This window comes from Euleptes europaea, chromosome 4 (assembly GCF_029931775.1).
Source record: "Euleptes europaea isolate rEulEur1 chromosome 4, rEulEur1.hap1, whole genome shotgun sequence".
In the NCBI taxonomy this organism is placed as follows: domain Eukaryota; kingdom Metazoa; phylum Chordata; class Lepidosauria; order Squamata; family Sphaerodactylidae; genus Euleptes; species Euleptes europaea.
The window spans coordinates 79,353,891-79,370,629 of NC_079315.1; the positions used below are offsets into that span (position 1 = coordinate 79,353,891).

General features: G+C 39.5%; 1 protein-coding gene across 4 annotated transcripts in view; it reads left to right on the plus strand.

Annotated features, from left to right (window-relative positions):
- The first annotated feature begins 15,338 nt into the window (after positions 1–15,338).
- Positions 15,339–16,739, plus strand: part of MCTP1 (multiple C2 and transmembrane domain containing 1) — a 190,668-nt gene continuing 189,267 nt past the window's right edge. For all 4 annotated transcript variants that reach the window (XR_008933284.1, XM_056849242.1, XM_056849244.1 and 1 more), the window contains exon 1: positions 15,339–15,448. Coding sequence is in view for 3 of the 4 variants with exons in the window: in XM_056849242.1 (XP_056705220.1) it covers positions 15,388–15,448 (61 nt within the window). In the remaining variant the exon portion in view is untranslated. The remainder of the gene's footprint in view (positions 15,449–16,739) is intronic.

The window sequence follows — 16,739 nt, forward strand, 5'->3', positions numbered from 1 at the left end:
ACCAAGGTCCATCAAGTCCAGCAGTCTGTTCACACAGTGGCCAACCAGGTGTCTCTGGGAAGCCCACAAACAAGACAACAGCAGCACCATCCTGCCTGTGTTCCACAGCACGTAATATATTCGGTATGCTCCTCTGATCCTGGAGAGAATAAGTATGCACCATGACTAGTATCCATTTTTACTAGTATCTCCCTGAATGACAGCTTGCAGTTTGGTATTTGTATTTTCAGTGATCCACTGAATAGGAAGAAAAAGTATCTGAAAGATCAGCTATATTTAGAAATAACAAGTCATTTTATTTCAGTAGTTCCCATTCTACCCATACTCTTCGTGCTCTTGAAGTGGCTACAAAATTCTACATTTAAGTCATTTGCAGAATCCAACCACTGTGGCATTTCCTTGTGGTTTCCAGAAGAGGGTCCTTATTTGGATTCACACAACATGACATTAAACAAGTAGCTGCTTGTTTCCAAATCTTTTAAAAGGTTAAGTCACCTTTGATTCTACATGTTTACATTCTTCGAAGTAGCACTTAAGTACTTTTTTCCACTTTGACTAGAAGCTTTGTTTAGGACTAATACTTGGTGCTTGCTACATTATTAACTAATGGCTTTGCCAGTGGAGACAGATACTAAGGAATTAGAAATGTACAATAGATATTTCATTCTCCTTACCTGTTAAAGGTCTTGTGCTGCATTTGTCTTTTCAGTAAACCCTGTTGTGGGACTTGCACAGTGTGGGGGGGGGGGAAGGGCTTTTAGGCAAGAAGTAATTGCATGTATGTTCGCTCTTATTCTATCCCTTTTTCCTAAGGAGTTCTCTTTAATGTCACTCCTGAAAAATGGAGCAAAAGAATTTTGTTTCATGGATAATTTAAAGGCAGTTGCTAAAGCAGAAGGGATTTTGCTTAGGAATTACATGCAAATAACAATTCTGTACCAAGCTTTTTCTTCTGACGAGATTTGTCTGCAGGGGAAAACTAGGGTAGTGGTAAATACCAAATAGGTATGTAACCAAAGAATGTGCTAGATAATACTGTTGGGTGTTCTTGGGGCAAGGCTTGAAATGTTACAGCTCTGTTTCCACCAGCTCACATTCAAGACTTGTGGAGTGCTGGATTAAATAATCTTTATGTATGATTGGTTAACTTTAATTGTAATTGTATTAATTATCCTTTGAGGCTTTTAGTCAATAAAAATGTGATGGTCCTGGCACCCTATTAATCTGTTGAGATAATTTTGTGTGTTGTCAGAATTCTGGACATGGAATTTGATTTGTTTTCTACAGTAGTAGTTCCCTTCTGCGTACCAAAGCAATTGATTTGACTTCATGCACATTTGAAAATTTAAAGCTTTATTTTTGAATTGATGCTGCACTAAGGCACAGTTTAGACATAATTCTGAACCATGCTTTGGTTAGATTTTGAAACTGGGATTCATCTCTCAATCACACAGCTGCTTGTTTGCCTTGACAAATACATTTCCTTTTCCCTTTATGGCTTGGGAGGGTGTTGTCAAAGAATACATTCAGATGTCACATAAAATCATAGTTAAGATTAACTGTGGTTAATAAACCAGATCCTGGTTCGATTGACTCTAAGTAACCATAGAAAGTGGAGTGGCTTGTATCCAGGTAGTAACACTAAACCATAGATTAATCAAAGCATCGTTTTACACAGTGTCTCAACTGAGTTACTTTTATGTCTTGACTCATATACACAGTCAGATTAGGTGAGGAAACCCTTGTAGTTCCACTGTTACCAGTGGATTTTCCTGGGGATGCTTTTGAAGACTGTTGGGAATTTTCTGGTGGTCCAGCACATGGCAGCCAGATTACCAACAGGAACTGGATGTGGGAAACATATTTCCCTAACATGGAAGGAAGTTAACCGAGCAATTACTTTCCAAGCACAATTCAAAATGGTAGCATTGGACTTCTGTGACTTTAAACTGGGACTTGGATATTTTAAGGATTATTTGTTTTCATAAGAAAAAGTTTAATATTTATATCGGGACTCTCCTTTAGAAATGAGGCAGGTGGTTACTTAAAAGAGGGCCTTTTCTGTGGTGATGCCCCAGTAAAGCTCCCTGCTCAAGTTGCCTGGCACCCATGCTAATATCCTTTAGGGGCCAGGTGACGCCTTTCCTGTTCTCTTATGTTTTAATTAGCATCTGTACTGTGGGTTATTGTTTCTCTGAATGTATAGCTTTTACCATTGTTCAGCAGCAGTTTCACCTAAGTTGGGTGAAGGTTTCTTAGGCTAGTGACTCTGCCAAGCAGGGTAGCAGGATACAGGCCATAAATATAGTTTTGGGCTGATCTAGACTGTAATTTGTTTCGATTGCATTGAAACAAAAAAGAGGGATAAAAAATTCGTAAATGCTAATCCACGTTTCTTTCTGCTTGAAAGCTTTTACCTTTGTTACAGTCTATATAAGTTTCCATTATACATTTGTATGCTTCAGTACTTATGCTTTAAGATAACTGGTTTTGGGGTTTAAGAACTGGATTTAATGTTTATATCTTATTTCTGGAGGGGGGTAGAGAGTACTTACGTGCTTTCAGTTTGTTGTTCTTAAGCTGTTCGATCCTATTCCGTGCAAGGACAATGTTCTGACTTTCATCTAGATGGATTGCAAGGGACATTGAAGGTTACATTCTGACTGAAGTCAAGTCTTTGATGCCACGAGATGACTGCTTTTCTGTGAAAAAGCTAAACGTACATTATGTTCAACCCCCTCACCCCAGAATGGGCTTCTCTAATAAGGTGTTTGATACAGCACATATTTTGTAGACCTTCCCATACTTATTTATGATCTTGAAAGAATCCCAAGCTTTCTGGTAGTTTGTGTGTCTGGCAGTTTAAAAACAAAGGGTGTCTGTGTATACTGTGTGGTTAAATATGCAGTAGGAAAACCTAATTGGCATATAATATGTTAATTAAACTTAATAGCTTAAAATGAATTGCACCAGTTGCAATGTGTGACATGGCATATTTAATTTGGAGTAAAAGGTTGAAACATGACATATGTCTGCGCACTAATGTTTTAAAGGCATCCCCAAGGAAATGATTTTCGTAAAACCAGGTGCATCAGAATAACAGGGCCTGTAAATTGGGACAGTTGGGGCATATGGAATTCCTCAGTTGCAAAAGACTGGCTGATTAGTAATGCCCATTGAAATAATTAGTGTCGTATCAAGTTTGCCTGCCTTATCTGAATTACAAGAAAAAATAATTTTAAAAAATATTTTTTTCTCCATATTAAGCGTTTACTTTTTTTTAAACCTAAGGCTGTGATACAAGCATGAATACAATTTACCAGCAGAAATCCTGATGGCGTAAAATCGCTGGAAAGATGAAACATTTTTGCAAGCAGAAAAAGGTTGTAGAATATAATTTCCCTTTCATTAAAATATGATATTGCATTGAAAAATGAAAGGGACAAACTGAATAATAGATACTAATGAGAACTTGGTAGTTATACTGGGAACATTCTGCAAATTTTAAAAGCCTTTTTTGAGTCAAATATTTTTTCTCAATTATATTTAAAATATACATTTTTAAGAATTCCAGGGCCATTAACATGTTACTAAAACTGTCTTAATTCTTCACAAAAGAGCAGACTGCCAAAGTGTAGTTCCTGTTCAGGTTGCCTTTTTATTTACTTGTTTACTTCTCTCTTTTTTGCCACCAAGTCGCAGTGGCTGTATGGCGACCCTGTAGAGTTTTCAAGGCAAGAGATATTCAAAGGCGGTGTGCCATTGCAAGCCTCTGTGTAGTGACCCTGGTATTCATTGGTGGTCTCCCCCATCCAAATACTAACCAGGGCCAGCCCTGGTTTGCTTCTGAGATCTCAGGCTAGCTTGAGCTACCCAGGTCAGGGTGTAGTTACTTACTTAAAAGGTAAATGTAAAGGTCCCCTGTGCAAGCACTGGGTCATTCCTGACCCGTGGGGTGATGTCACATCCCGACATTTACTAGGCAGACTTTGTTTATGGGGTGGTTTGCCATTGCCTTCCCCAGTTGTCTACACTTTATCCCCAGCAAGCTGGGTACTCATTTTACTGACATCAGAAGGATGAAAGGCTGAGTCAACCTTGAGCCGCCTACCTGAAACCAATAGCATAGAAAGTGATGGAAAGTAGCAAAACCCGAGGAGATTATCATTTTGTGCAGCATGTCAAAATTTTGAAACGAGGCCCTTTTCAGGTGGTCCACCTTTTCAATAAGATTGACTATGAACCCCTGCTCTTTCACTGCTATAGTTACAGAGTAATTCGGTCAGAAGGGTTAGAGAAAATCAATTATGAAATATATAAAGCATGATATTGTAGAATTGTACTATTTGAACTCTGAGAATATTTTTATACTTACTTCAAACTGCAGCATTTGCCTTTCAGCAGCAAAATGATCTGCAGTGCTAGATAGAGTTTTTGGGCATCCTCCTGTGAGTGTAGAGTGCAGCAAGTTCTCACCCAAACTTTCAGGTTTTTCCTTTGCAGCACAACAAGAAGTCTTTTTCAGTTCTGCACCCCCCTTCTGATTTTATCCTCCAGCAAGGCATGGCAGTTAGCTGTTTGTTTCCTGGTAGCAAAGAATCAGTTATTTATCATTATCCTTAATGTGGAGTTTATATATTTTAAAAAAAGCTTCAGTGTGCTTGCTCCAGAGAGAAGCCATGGCATAGTGCTTTGCAAGCAGAAGGTTCCAGGTTCAACCCCTAGCATCTCCAGTTAAGTTAAAAGGAACAGATAGCAGGTGATACCAGCAGTGATACCTCAGCCTGCGCTGCTAGACGGAGTAGACAATACCAACCTTGATAGACCAGTGGTCAGTTTGTCTCAGTAGAAGGCAGCTTCATGTGCTTATGTAATGTGTGTGTAATATCTCTTTCAAACCAAATCAGTAGTCATTGAAGAAAGGCAAGCAGCAGTCCACAAGCAAGGAAGTACCTGCATGCTCCTCTTATGAGGATGGCAGCAGTCTTGAGTGTTGTGCATGTCTACTAAATATAAAGGAATTAACATATAATGCTACATATCATATCATCTTACATAGTTCTGAAAGCATCGTGAGTGAATAAATCCTTGCCTGAGAAAGCATTTCACTCATTCCAAGGGGGGGGGGGAGTTAGACTTTTCAGATTAACCATGGTCAGTGTCAATGCAGATGTAACAGATGTATGTTGTAGGTAATGTACAGAAGGGAATGGAAGGAGGATTCTAACAAGGGAGGGGGGAAAGGGAGTATATAGGCTATCCCTTAACCTGGTAAGAGACTGGCAACATTATGTCTACAAGCAAAGGGGGAAAAGGATCTTAATTGACAAATTTAGGATAAATTCCTCTTCCAGCAATGCATTAATGCCAAGGTTTTTGTCTGACAATAAAAACCAGGAGTATATGCAATTGCCATTGTTCTCTGTGGCAGTCAAGTTCACAATTGCAATAGTAAACATGCACCATTATAAAATTGTTATTACAGGTTGAGTATCCCTTATCTGGACTGCTTGGGACCAGAAATGGTCTGTATTTCAGATCTTTCCATATTTTGAAATATTTTGGAATTTTTGCATATACATAATAAGATGTCTTGGTGATGGGACCCAAGTCTAAATACGAAATTCATTTATGTTTTGTATATGTTTTATATGCACTGTATACATATAGCCTGAATGTAATTTTAAACAATATTTTAAATAATGTTCTTTACATTGAACCATCAATGGCACTGCTGAGGTCCTATGAGTAATGCCTGTATTACTCAAAAGGTCCTGTTTTCAGAGCGGTCCGGATATCGGATGTCCAGATAAGGGATACTCAACCTGGATTGATTTTTAAATATTGTTTGCATATTTTTGAGCCCAGTAGCACCTGAAAGACCAATAACTTTTTCCAGAGTCCATGAGTCAAACCTCAAGTTGACAGGTATCTAACAAAATGAGTTTTGATGCATAAAAGCTTATACCATGGAATATGTTGTTGATTTTTAAGGTGCTGCTGGACTGAGATTTTTTCCTCTACTACAGATTAACACACCTACCCTGCTGAAACTATCTTCTTTGAATCCTTTGTCTCTTGGATATGTATCTTTTTATTTATACCCCACTTCCTCTCCCCCCCCCCGTGAGAACCAAGGGGCTTTACAAAGTTCTCCCTCTCTCAATTTTGTCCTAAAAACAACCATATGAGGTGGGTAAGGCTGAGTGTGCGTGAAATTCCATGGAAGAGTGGAGATTTGAATCTGATCCATGACTGACACTCTAACTGCTATGCCATGCTACTTCTCTGTTGTATAATATTAAGAGTCTCAAAGCCATACATTAAAGATGAAATAATGCTTTTCATGAACTTTCCATATTAGCAACCTTAACAGGCTGTTTGATTTTTGGTGGGTTTCTTCCCTTTGGAGTGCTTGCTACGATAGATTTGTTTGTATGAAAGCAGTTTTTAATATCGACACACACTTACTCAATTGTTTTAAAGCTCCACTAGAACTCTTCAGTATTTCACATTTAGTGTTTGGGGAGGTCAAAAGATGTAATGTTGTGAGATGGGAGATATGGGTTGAGTCATATCCTTTTTGAGCTGTGAAGCAACTGTATTCTCACTTCACGATTTCCTCTTAATAGTCACTCCTAGTGACTGCAGTTCAGAGCAGCAAGTAATGTGTGCAAAGAAGCCCTTGCTGCTAGCTGGAAGCAAACAGTGTTGTTAACTGATAGTCTATTGATTGGACTAATTTTGAGGCTGAATGGATACATGGGAAGCCAACAATTGTATCTGAAAACAAGAAAAATGTTGGCGTTTGAGCAAGATAAGGTAAGCGTGTGTGTCCCCCCCCCCCTGGTATGTTTCATTGTCCTCTAATCAATCTAAGGACAGAGGTATAGGGCAAAAACCACATGAGCTTGATGATTTCATAAGAGCAAAAGAAATATTTCATCTTCAAAGTGATAATTTTGTGATTTCTTTAAAGTAGTGCTTTTGCAGTCATCCAGTTAGAACCGTGAGTATATGAGGAGCGCTTGTTCTCCTTAACTTCTTATAACTTATTGAAACTCTCGGTAAGAATTGCCATAGAGATTTTTTTCTTTACTATGTATAGATAAAATGTATTAATTTAAGTTCTTGCAGAGTTCTAATGATGGAGGAAAATACCAGATTGTCTTCAGCTGTCTGTGTTGAGAGACTCATTAAAATGCTTGTTATAATTTTTAAATGAATAAAGTATCTAAATATAATATACCTGATGAATATAAAATTGTAAGTCTCTCAGTGCTCAAAGACTGCTAGTAACACGAACATAAAACTGCTTCTCATATGCTCCTGCAAATCTGTTGGAAATCATCCTTTTAATGTTACAGAACAGCTGGATTTTTTTTATAATAACATGCCAGTTTAAGTTAGAATTTTTAAGACTGTGTAGCAAACCTTCTGCTTCAGTAATTTGTTTTAGCATTACTGAAATCCAGCTCTTTTCCTAAGGACACAAAGAGAAGGGCATGTGGTAAGTTTAGAGGGGATGCATCCTTCATCTTTTTAAGGAGTTCATGCATCCAGCAGTGTTGGGAATGTTTAAATATTAGATGATACTTAATTTCTAGAAAACAAAGTTACATACCGTGAATACTACACTTGCCAATTAAAGCATTTTGTTCTCTCTTGTTTAGAATAATGATTTGTAGATTACTGAACAGTACTGAGGAAATGCATGAGAATCTAACACAAGTTTTGAATCTCTCCCAATAAGCTTCAGTTTTTGTAACAAAATGTAATTAAATGTTTGCAGAACCTTTTCTCTTTGTTTTAATGATGATTCAGTTCTTGGACACTGTTATATAAGAGTTCTGCAGCAAGAAATCTATCTTGATCAGCAGAACTAGACGATATACTTTTTGAGTCTTTTCTCTAAAGTGAATTTCAGAGGTGTCGGGTAGAAAACTTATTTGGTTTTAACTATGCTTTGTTTCTGTTTTCACTACGTAAACATTGTATGTGTGTGTGTGATTAATTTATGTATAACATTATAAATCCCTTGAAGTCAGAGGTGTACCTCTGTTTAAGATCATGTTGAGATGTACTTAAATAAAAGTACCTGCTGGGTCACAATTTTCTTCAAGGGTCTTCCGAAGTGGTCAGCCATTCACAGTCTGAGCATTTTTTAAAAATGGGGCGAACTGCTGTGCGTTTGTTCCTCAAGTTGAAAATGAAACATGATTAACAGCGCAGCTGCGTAATACAGTACCAGCTTTCTAATAAACTTCTTGTTCACTCTTATAAATTATTTAGCAGTTGTAAGAATTTTCCCATTGTAAAATGTGAGTGGTTGGAATTGTACATGTTAACTAAAAAGCTAGAAGCAGCTATTAAAAATCATGTTTCTGAGATTCTTTAAATTCAAATGTGTGTCTCCCTTAGGATTCCTTTATTATCTGCAGTACAACTGAAAGGAACTGAGAACATGACTAAATTTCAGTAGAAAAGAGCAAGAGTCCAGTAGCACCTTAAAGGCTAACAACATTTCTGGCAAGGTATGAGCTTTTGTGAGCTACAGCTGAATCTGAAGAAGTGAGCAGTCGCTCACGGAAGCGCCTACCCTGCGAGAAATTTTGTTAGTCTTTAAGGTGCTACTGGACTCTTGCTCTTTTCTGCTGCTATTGACAGACTAACACGACTACCCATTGTGATCTATGACTAAATTTGTTTGCTTATTTTTTGCTGAACTGTGATTATAGGAATAGGCATTTCAGACTTTTTTTGTAAAGATGGAGTGATTTCAGCAACTCATGATTGAACTGATGTTTGATAGCTATTGATAACGCTTAAACTGTTTTTGTGGGCTGTGTTTGGGGCTCATGGGCTGGTGGTAGTTTCATAATACAATACTGATTACCCTTCAGGTGGTTTGGTAAGGATTGGTATAAAAGTGTAGTTTCCAATGCTATATATCCTGCTAATTTGGGCACTCCTTTTGGGGGGAGGAGATTGATTTTTTTTCAGCCCAAGTAAGTCTCCCACATAAGATTGTCACATTTTAAGATTTTAAACTAGATAGTGTCTTGTGATGCAGCGCAACTTAAAAGGGCCCTGGGTTGGGAGACACCCCACCCCTCTCATGACTTCTCAGGCACTGAGTTTTCTGAAATTTGCTCAAGGATCAAGGCTTAATATTGAAGAGACAGTGTGGTATAGTAGTTAGTGTCAGACTAGGATCTGGGACACCTACAGTATTTACCCAAATGCATGAATACTTTTTTCGAGGTATGCCATCCAAAAAAGGGATCTAAATAAAGCAAATAAATAAGGCTGTGAAATTTAAGACCAGGCTACCTGCTATTCAGATGCTAGGGTCTAAGGAAGTAACCGGGTTCCCTTGGAAGCCCAGACGTATCCTCACCATGGCTGTATTCTTTGGCTCCTAAGGGCTTATCAAAATTCATGCTATAATTAACTATCAGGGTGTGCAGGGCAATCAATAATTAACCTTATAGTGCCATCCAGGAATCTGCCTTACAATACAGACATCTCTGGAAATTCACAAATATGTGAAACCAGCACCATATTCATCCCCTGGCCTTTGTCAACAAACTTTTTTTTTAAATGTTTTTTATTAGGGATTTTGGGGGTACAAAAGATAAAAGGGGAAAAGAGAAAACAAAGAGGAATTTTTAACACTGTCTCGCGAGAACCCCGTCTTCATTGTTCTCATTTTCATCATTAATAGCGTTCTACCATGGTTACATATTATTCTGGTCAACTCTATATTCAAATCAAAACTTGCCTTTATATTGCCTTTATGTATACTCTACAAATTAATATTAATACTGATTTACTTCCAATAAGATCTAACACGGGTCTACTTTTACTCATTTGTATAAGCTAAGACATCATTCTAATATACCACATTCTACATTTATTAATTGCTGACCGGATTGTCTTCTATTATCACCCTTATCTAAGTCAAAATCTTTACATTTGGTTTGTAATCCATAATGTGGTTTGGTATTTCGCATTTGTCAACAGACCTTAATCAGGTTTGCCATTCAAGTACTTCAGTCATCCCACCCAGATCCATCTTTCTTTCCCCATTAACTTGCCTGGTACCCTTTGCCTCTTCTCTATTACCTGTTCTAAATCAGATCTGCCAATAGGACCTAGGATTATGACAGGACCCAAAAATGCAACTTAATGGTATATTGCCCCAGTAAAATGGCATTTTGTCCAGGTAAAAATAGCATATAGGTGGCTTCTTGGCATAAGTAAAATTGGGTTCAGTTCTTTGTCCCAGACGGTTCATTTGCTGCTATGGGACAAGGCTTATTGGTGTAAAGGTTCAGTCCCCTTCTCAAGATTTCTCCTCCACTGCTGAAATCACTAGACAGAGATCCTTTTTTCTGCCCAGACCCTTCTCCTTGCTACTTCTGAACTTCTTTAACTTCACTGAGACTGCTGGATCAGGCAGTATAGGAAACCTTCTACTCTGCTTCTCTAACAGTGCATTCCTAAGGAGAGTTACTCCAGTCTAAGCCCATTGAAATGAATGGGCTTAGACTGGAGTAACTTTCCTTAGGAATGCACAGTTAATCTCTTCTCCCACTCTTCTCCAGCTCTATATGGCTTAGGTGTTTATAAACATATTACTGAGAAACACCAAGTCATGCTGTATGTGTGGTAACTTTATAATAGAGTGCTGTTTGTAAAACATTCTATATGGCTTAGGTCCAGCAATTCCCTAAGGGCTGCCTACATATGAACCTACCCATCCACTCTGGTAATCTTCTGAGACTCTTCTTCAGGTGCTTCCGCCATCTGAGGCTAGATGGGTGGCAACCTGAGAAAAGGCCTTCTTGATTGTGGTGCCAAAACTTTGGAACCCGCTCTCCAGGGTTTTTTTCTTTCTCCCTCGATCATTGTCTTCCATCAGCAAATGAAGACTTGTTTTGTATAGCTTTCCCCACAGTCCCCCCCACCCCACCTGATTAAGGTATTATAGGTGTTTGTGTATTTATATGTTGAATTGTTTAAATATTTTATCTGCACTTATATTTTAAATGTTGTTTTTAATGTCTTGTATGTTTCCACACTATTTGGGTAGGAAAATGGCATAGAAATAATTTTGAGAACTATTAAATTTATATAGGTATACTATATGCTTGTAACACCAAGGATGGGTTCTGATTTTGGACTAGCATAACTGGGACGGCTTCCAGTAGGGATCATCTCATTTGGTTGTTCCAAATTCTTGTGTGAGTCTATATAGCCCATTTAGTTGCTCATTACTCAGTAATAGCCTTTTTTCTTCCAGTATAATTCCAACATAGTTTATCTACTATTTCTGCTGTTATTTCTACATGTTCAATAAAGATTAAAACTCAGGGATTGTCTTACTGTCTGCTATTCTGAATCCCTTCTAAAGGTGTTGCCCATGCTTGTGCGTGTTCAAGCACAGACCACAGCTCCCTGGTGCTGGGAATCTGGAGGTGGTCTTGTGAAGGAATATTCATGTGTACTCCCAACTTCCTAGGTACCAGGGTACGCAGTGGCTATTTCTGTTAAACACAGAGAACAGTAATAGAGCATAAGTGCTTACGCTAAACGGTTCTGTCAAAAAGCTGTTATTGTCCCACACTTAATATCAGATGTTAGGAACAGAAAGCTAGTAACGAAATCCATACCATTCTTAAAAATAAGTTGGCTTCACATAATGCGTCCAGTATAAAATGCTGCAGTAAGACCTATGCAGTAGTTGTGATACCATCTGGGAAATTAACCACAACTTTAATTCACTCATGTGTACAGAACAGAATCTCATTCTGCTAATGGAACCTGTTTTGAAGCTGAGCTTTGCCTATGGCAGAGCTCAAAGCAACTTTATACACTGAATTTTATTATTGAAGTTCCTGATCAGGTTTGATTCTAGCATAAGTCCATATATGTAATGGAATTTCCATTATGCTCTTAAGGAAGAGGAAAAAAGAGACAGGGTGGAAATAGAATTGAGCTGTAGAAAAATATTCAAGGTTAAAAATTTATCTTCAAATCATGGGTCAATAACACATAATAGGCAAGGGAAAGAGCGTCTGACTTTTTCAACCACAGCCAGTTATGGACCACCTCGGCAGGATGATTATGGCCTTGAGGGACTGGTTGCATTTTGTTTTGTTTTTTATTATCCATCTTGATTTTGTGTTTAGTGTAGAGTTGGAGAAATAGGAGAGAAGAGACGAAGGTAGATGAGCGCTACCAAAGAGGATTGTGGATGACACAGGTTTAATGGGAAGAAACTTTTGACAAAGTCAAAGACTGATAATCTTTGACTTCATAGTCATGGGATAAGAAGACAAGTACTCTTATGGATTGAGAGCTGGCTGAAAAATAGGAAGCAGAGAGTAGGAATCAATAGTCAGTTCTCACAATGGAGGGATGTGAGCAGTGGGGTCCCTCAGGACTAGTGCTTTTCAACCTGTGACCTGGAGTTGGGGGTGAACAGTGGGGAGTGGGGAATCAAACCAGGTTCTCCAGATCAGACTCCACCGTTCCAAACCACCATTCTTAACCACTATACCATACTGGGTAAGAGTTTCAAAACAGATAAAAGGAAGTGTTTCTTCACGCAATGCATAGTTAAATTGTGGAACTCCTTACCCCATGATAGCTGCCAACTTGGAAGGCTTTAAGAGGGGAGTGGACTTGTTCATGGAGGAGGGGGCTAGCCATGTACTAGTCAAAATGAATACTAGTCATGATGCATACCTATTCTCTCCAGTATCAGAGGAGCATGCCTATTACATTAGTTGCTGTGAAACAAAGGCAGGATGCTGCTGCAGTCGTCTTGTTTGTGGGCTTCCTAGAGGCTCCTGGTTGGCCACAGTGTGAACAGACTGCTGGACTTGATGGGCCTTGGTCTGATCCAGCATGGCTTTTTTAAAGTTCTTAAATGTTTTTATACTTGGCCAAAATTACTATGCTTAATCGTTTAGATAAATTGTCTAGATTATGAGCACATTAGGAACATAAATACTGTCTTTGGAAAAACTGCATTAATCCATTCTGTGCCCCTGGGATATGATGGATTATAACTGAAAAAATTTAATATGGTATTTTAAGTTTTGTACTGTGTTCAGAATTGTGCTCTCTCACTGAATAGTAAGCATTGACACTGGAATGTAAATCCATGGGTGGAACTCTAGTGTTAATTATGGAGCATGTATGTAAATGTGTTGACTTGGTATTAGATTAAATCCTCTCATTCTGTGCTATGGATGGACATTTGGACTTGTATGTCTTTGGCCTCACATCTGTCATGGTCGAGTGCCGTTAATGTCTAGCTTTGGCACAAATGAATGAAAATGTAATTTTGGAGCTTGATGCCAATTGTCATCAAAGTTCGATAGAAATCTTTGTTCAAGCTCTTGGTAACTTCTGTAATGTCATATAAATGAGCAGGCTGTAAAGAATCACAGGATGTATGGGCCCTCAAGACAACTGATAGGGAAATTTTATTCCCACTAAATATTATAAGGAGTTTTAGCAGCCCATACATCTTCTTTCAAAATGACATGCAACTTCTTTCAGTGGTCTAAGACATGGGTGAGTGAAAAAGATCATTACATAAAGATGTCACATAATTAAGATAATTACTCAGCTTCCCTTTACATTTGTTTTACTTAAATACATCTTAGTGTGAAATATACACATCCTTTATCTTTGAGTTAAATTTGCATATTAGGATGTGTCTGTACCTCTTGCTTTAACCAGGTGTCTGATGTGAATATAAAACCAGCATTGTCCAGAATGGTCATTTGCATAGCCTTTTTCAGTTCTTCATGTATCATGGTGTGACATTAATGTAACTACTGTGAGAGAAGCCCAGGTGAAAAATGTAACATGTTTGGGGATGGGGGAAACAAGGTTGGTGTTGGCTTTGAGAATTCTTATTTGATATTAAAATGATACTTCAGCAGCATGACTCTCCACAGGAAGCCATTCTGGCTGCAGCCCATGACCCCTGTTTACTTTTTGCAGGGATGAGGATTTGTTTGCCTGTTATGCCCGTTAAAAGAAGTTAGTTGATGATAGTTCAATGAGTGTTCTAATGGTTTTTAGAAGTGATCAAAAGGATTAAAATCTGTTTAAATATTTTATCCCCTTGCCCCAAGGAAGGCCCCAAAACGCTTACCGTACATAATGTGAACACAAAAGAAAGCTATGGGTATCATCAAAGACAATGATAAAATATAGAATGAACAGCGTATTATCAGGAAATGGTCTGCAAAACCAAGAAGAGAAATCATTTCTCTTTTTAAAATAGAAATGATTTATTTAGGTGTAGCTGTTGCTTTCTGAATGGAACCTGAACTTCTGAGCTGTGAAGCCACCTTGCACATTAGTTTACTGACACTAAACTACCCCTAGTAGTGAAATGTGTGGCCCAGCTTCAAGAGTGCCAGACAGTGTGCTGCATTTATATTTTTTGCCAGGTAGTAAAATTGTCATGTGCGCAGCAACAGTATATTTCTGGTGAGATCACTTGTCTTAAAAATGGTGTACAGTGTATAATGCTGTTGGGGTGTGAGAAAGACTTTTTAACTTGTCTTAGGTGCCTAAATGATTTTAGGAATTAATGACTTTAAAGACTAAAGGTGGGAACAGAAGAAAATCTACTTTGTCATTACGTTTTTGTCCCAACCTTAGATTGAAACAGTGGTCCCCAACCTTTTAAAATCTGCAGGCTCCTTTGGAATTCTGACATAGCATGGTGGGCACAGCCACAAGATAACCATTGCAGGTGGCAGAACCAGCCACAACATGGCTTGTGCAGCTTACTTCAGTCACACAGTGAAGATTCTTGTGTTGTGGTGGCGGCAGCTGCCAAAGCAACATTTTTAAAAAATCTGCATAGCCCATCAGAACCCTTGCTGGGCAAAAGACCCACCTATCCCCACCCACTATCTAAAACACTTGGTGGGTACCATGTCGGGAACCCTTGGATTAAAAGATGAAAAAAATATAAATGCAGGCACTGTTGGAAATGGTGATATGTTGAAATTAACACATTCATTGGCATATGGAGTGGAAAAGTGAGTCTAGTTGATCTAGGCTATTAAGTTTCTAAACCTGAGCTCCAGCAGGATTTATTTGTTCAACACTTTCTCAGTACTGATGGGATGGCAAGGCTATTACTGTGATTTGTCAGGTTGGGAGGGTTTGATTGCCTTGTTACAAGCAATTATAATGAGATAATTTACTTTGCCAGATGGGAAATTTGGTGATTTTAAGGGGATACCATTAAAAACTGAGTCATGTATGTGTATTCTTTCTGCTTTTCAGAGAGTCAGTTCAGTTGGAACTACTAATGCAGAATTACCCTTGGCTGATCCCGGAATGTACCAGTTGGACATTACATTAAAAAGAGGTCATAATTTAGCAGCTCGTGATCGAAGAGGTAAGAGTATGTTGATAACTATTCAAAGTCTGGGAACAGCTTTCTTTTTTATGTGTTATAGCTGTGCACTGAACAAGCTCTGTGCTTTTATAAGATTTGAGTTTACTCCCTTTAATCATATTCTTTATTTGGCAAGAAATACAAAACTAGAAATAATTATGATATGTTAGGCATTGGCATCTTAAGTAAGGGGTATTCTTCACAGTGGATTTTGCTTCGGTTTTGAATCGGAGCAAACAATAAACCGATTTAAATAGCTTTTTCATGGCAGTGCAGATTCTCCCCCCATCCCGAGGCATTTTCAATTTTTCACGGGAGAAACAGCGCAGTTCTCTGCGCTGCTTACGTCTGCTGCCACTCATGACTCACCGCTCCAAATCCGCCTAATCCTGCCCACTCTTCCCATGATCCTGTGTGTGTGTCTTCTGAAGAGAGGCTGCCAGTCTGCTCTGGGTCTCCCTCCAGCTGGTGCGATCCTATGTGTGTGTGTGTGTTGGGGTGTGTGTCCTGAGAGCAGCAAATCCAAGCCAAAACACCCGTCACCCTTCTTAAGAGAGGCAGCCAGTCTGCTCTGGGTCTCCCTCCAGCCGGTGCGATCCTATGTGTGCGTGTGTTGGGGGGGGCATCCTGAGAGCGGCAAATCCAAGCCAAAACTCCCATCACCCTTCTTAAGAGAAGCAGCCAGTCTGCTCTGGGTCTCCCTCCAGCTGGTGCGATCCTATGTGTGTGTGTGTTGGAGGGGGGGGCCTGAGAGCGGCAAATCCAAGCCAAACCCCCCATCACCCTTGGAAGAGACGCTGCCAGTCTGCTCTGAGTCTCCCTCCAGCCGGTGCGATCATATGTGTGTGTGTGTTGGGGGGGGGCATTCTGCGAGCGGCAAATCCAAGCCAAAACTCCCATCACCCTTCAGAAGAGAGGCTGCCAGTCTGCTCTGGGTCTCCCTCCAGCTGGTGCGATCCTATGTGTGTGTGTGTTGGGGGGGGTATCTTGAGAGCGGCAAATCCAAGCCAAAACCCCCATCACCCTTCTGAAGAGGGGCAGCCAGTCTGCTCTGGGGCTCCCTCCAGCCGGTGCGATCCTATGTGTGTGTGTGTGTGTTGGGGGGGCATCCTGAGAGCGGCAAATCCAAGCCAAAACCCCCATCACCCTTCTGAAGAGGGGCAGCCAGTCTGCTCTGGGTCTCCCTCCAGCCGGTGCGATCCTATGTGTGTGTGTGTGTTGGGGGGGCATCCTGAAAGCGGCAAATCCAAGCCAAAACCCCCATCACCCTTCTGAAGAGGGGCAGCCAGTC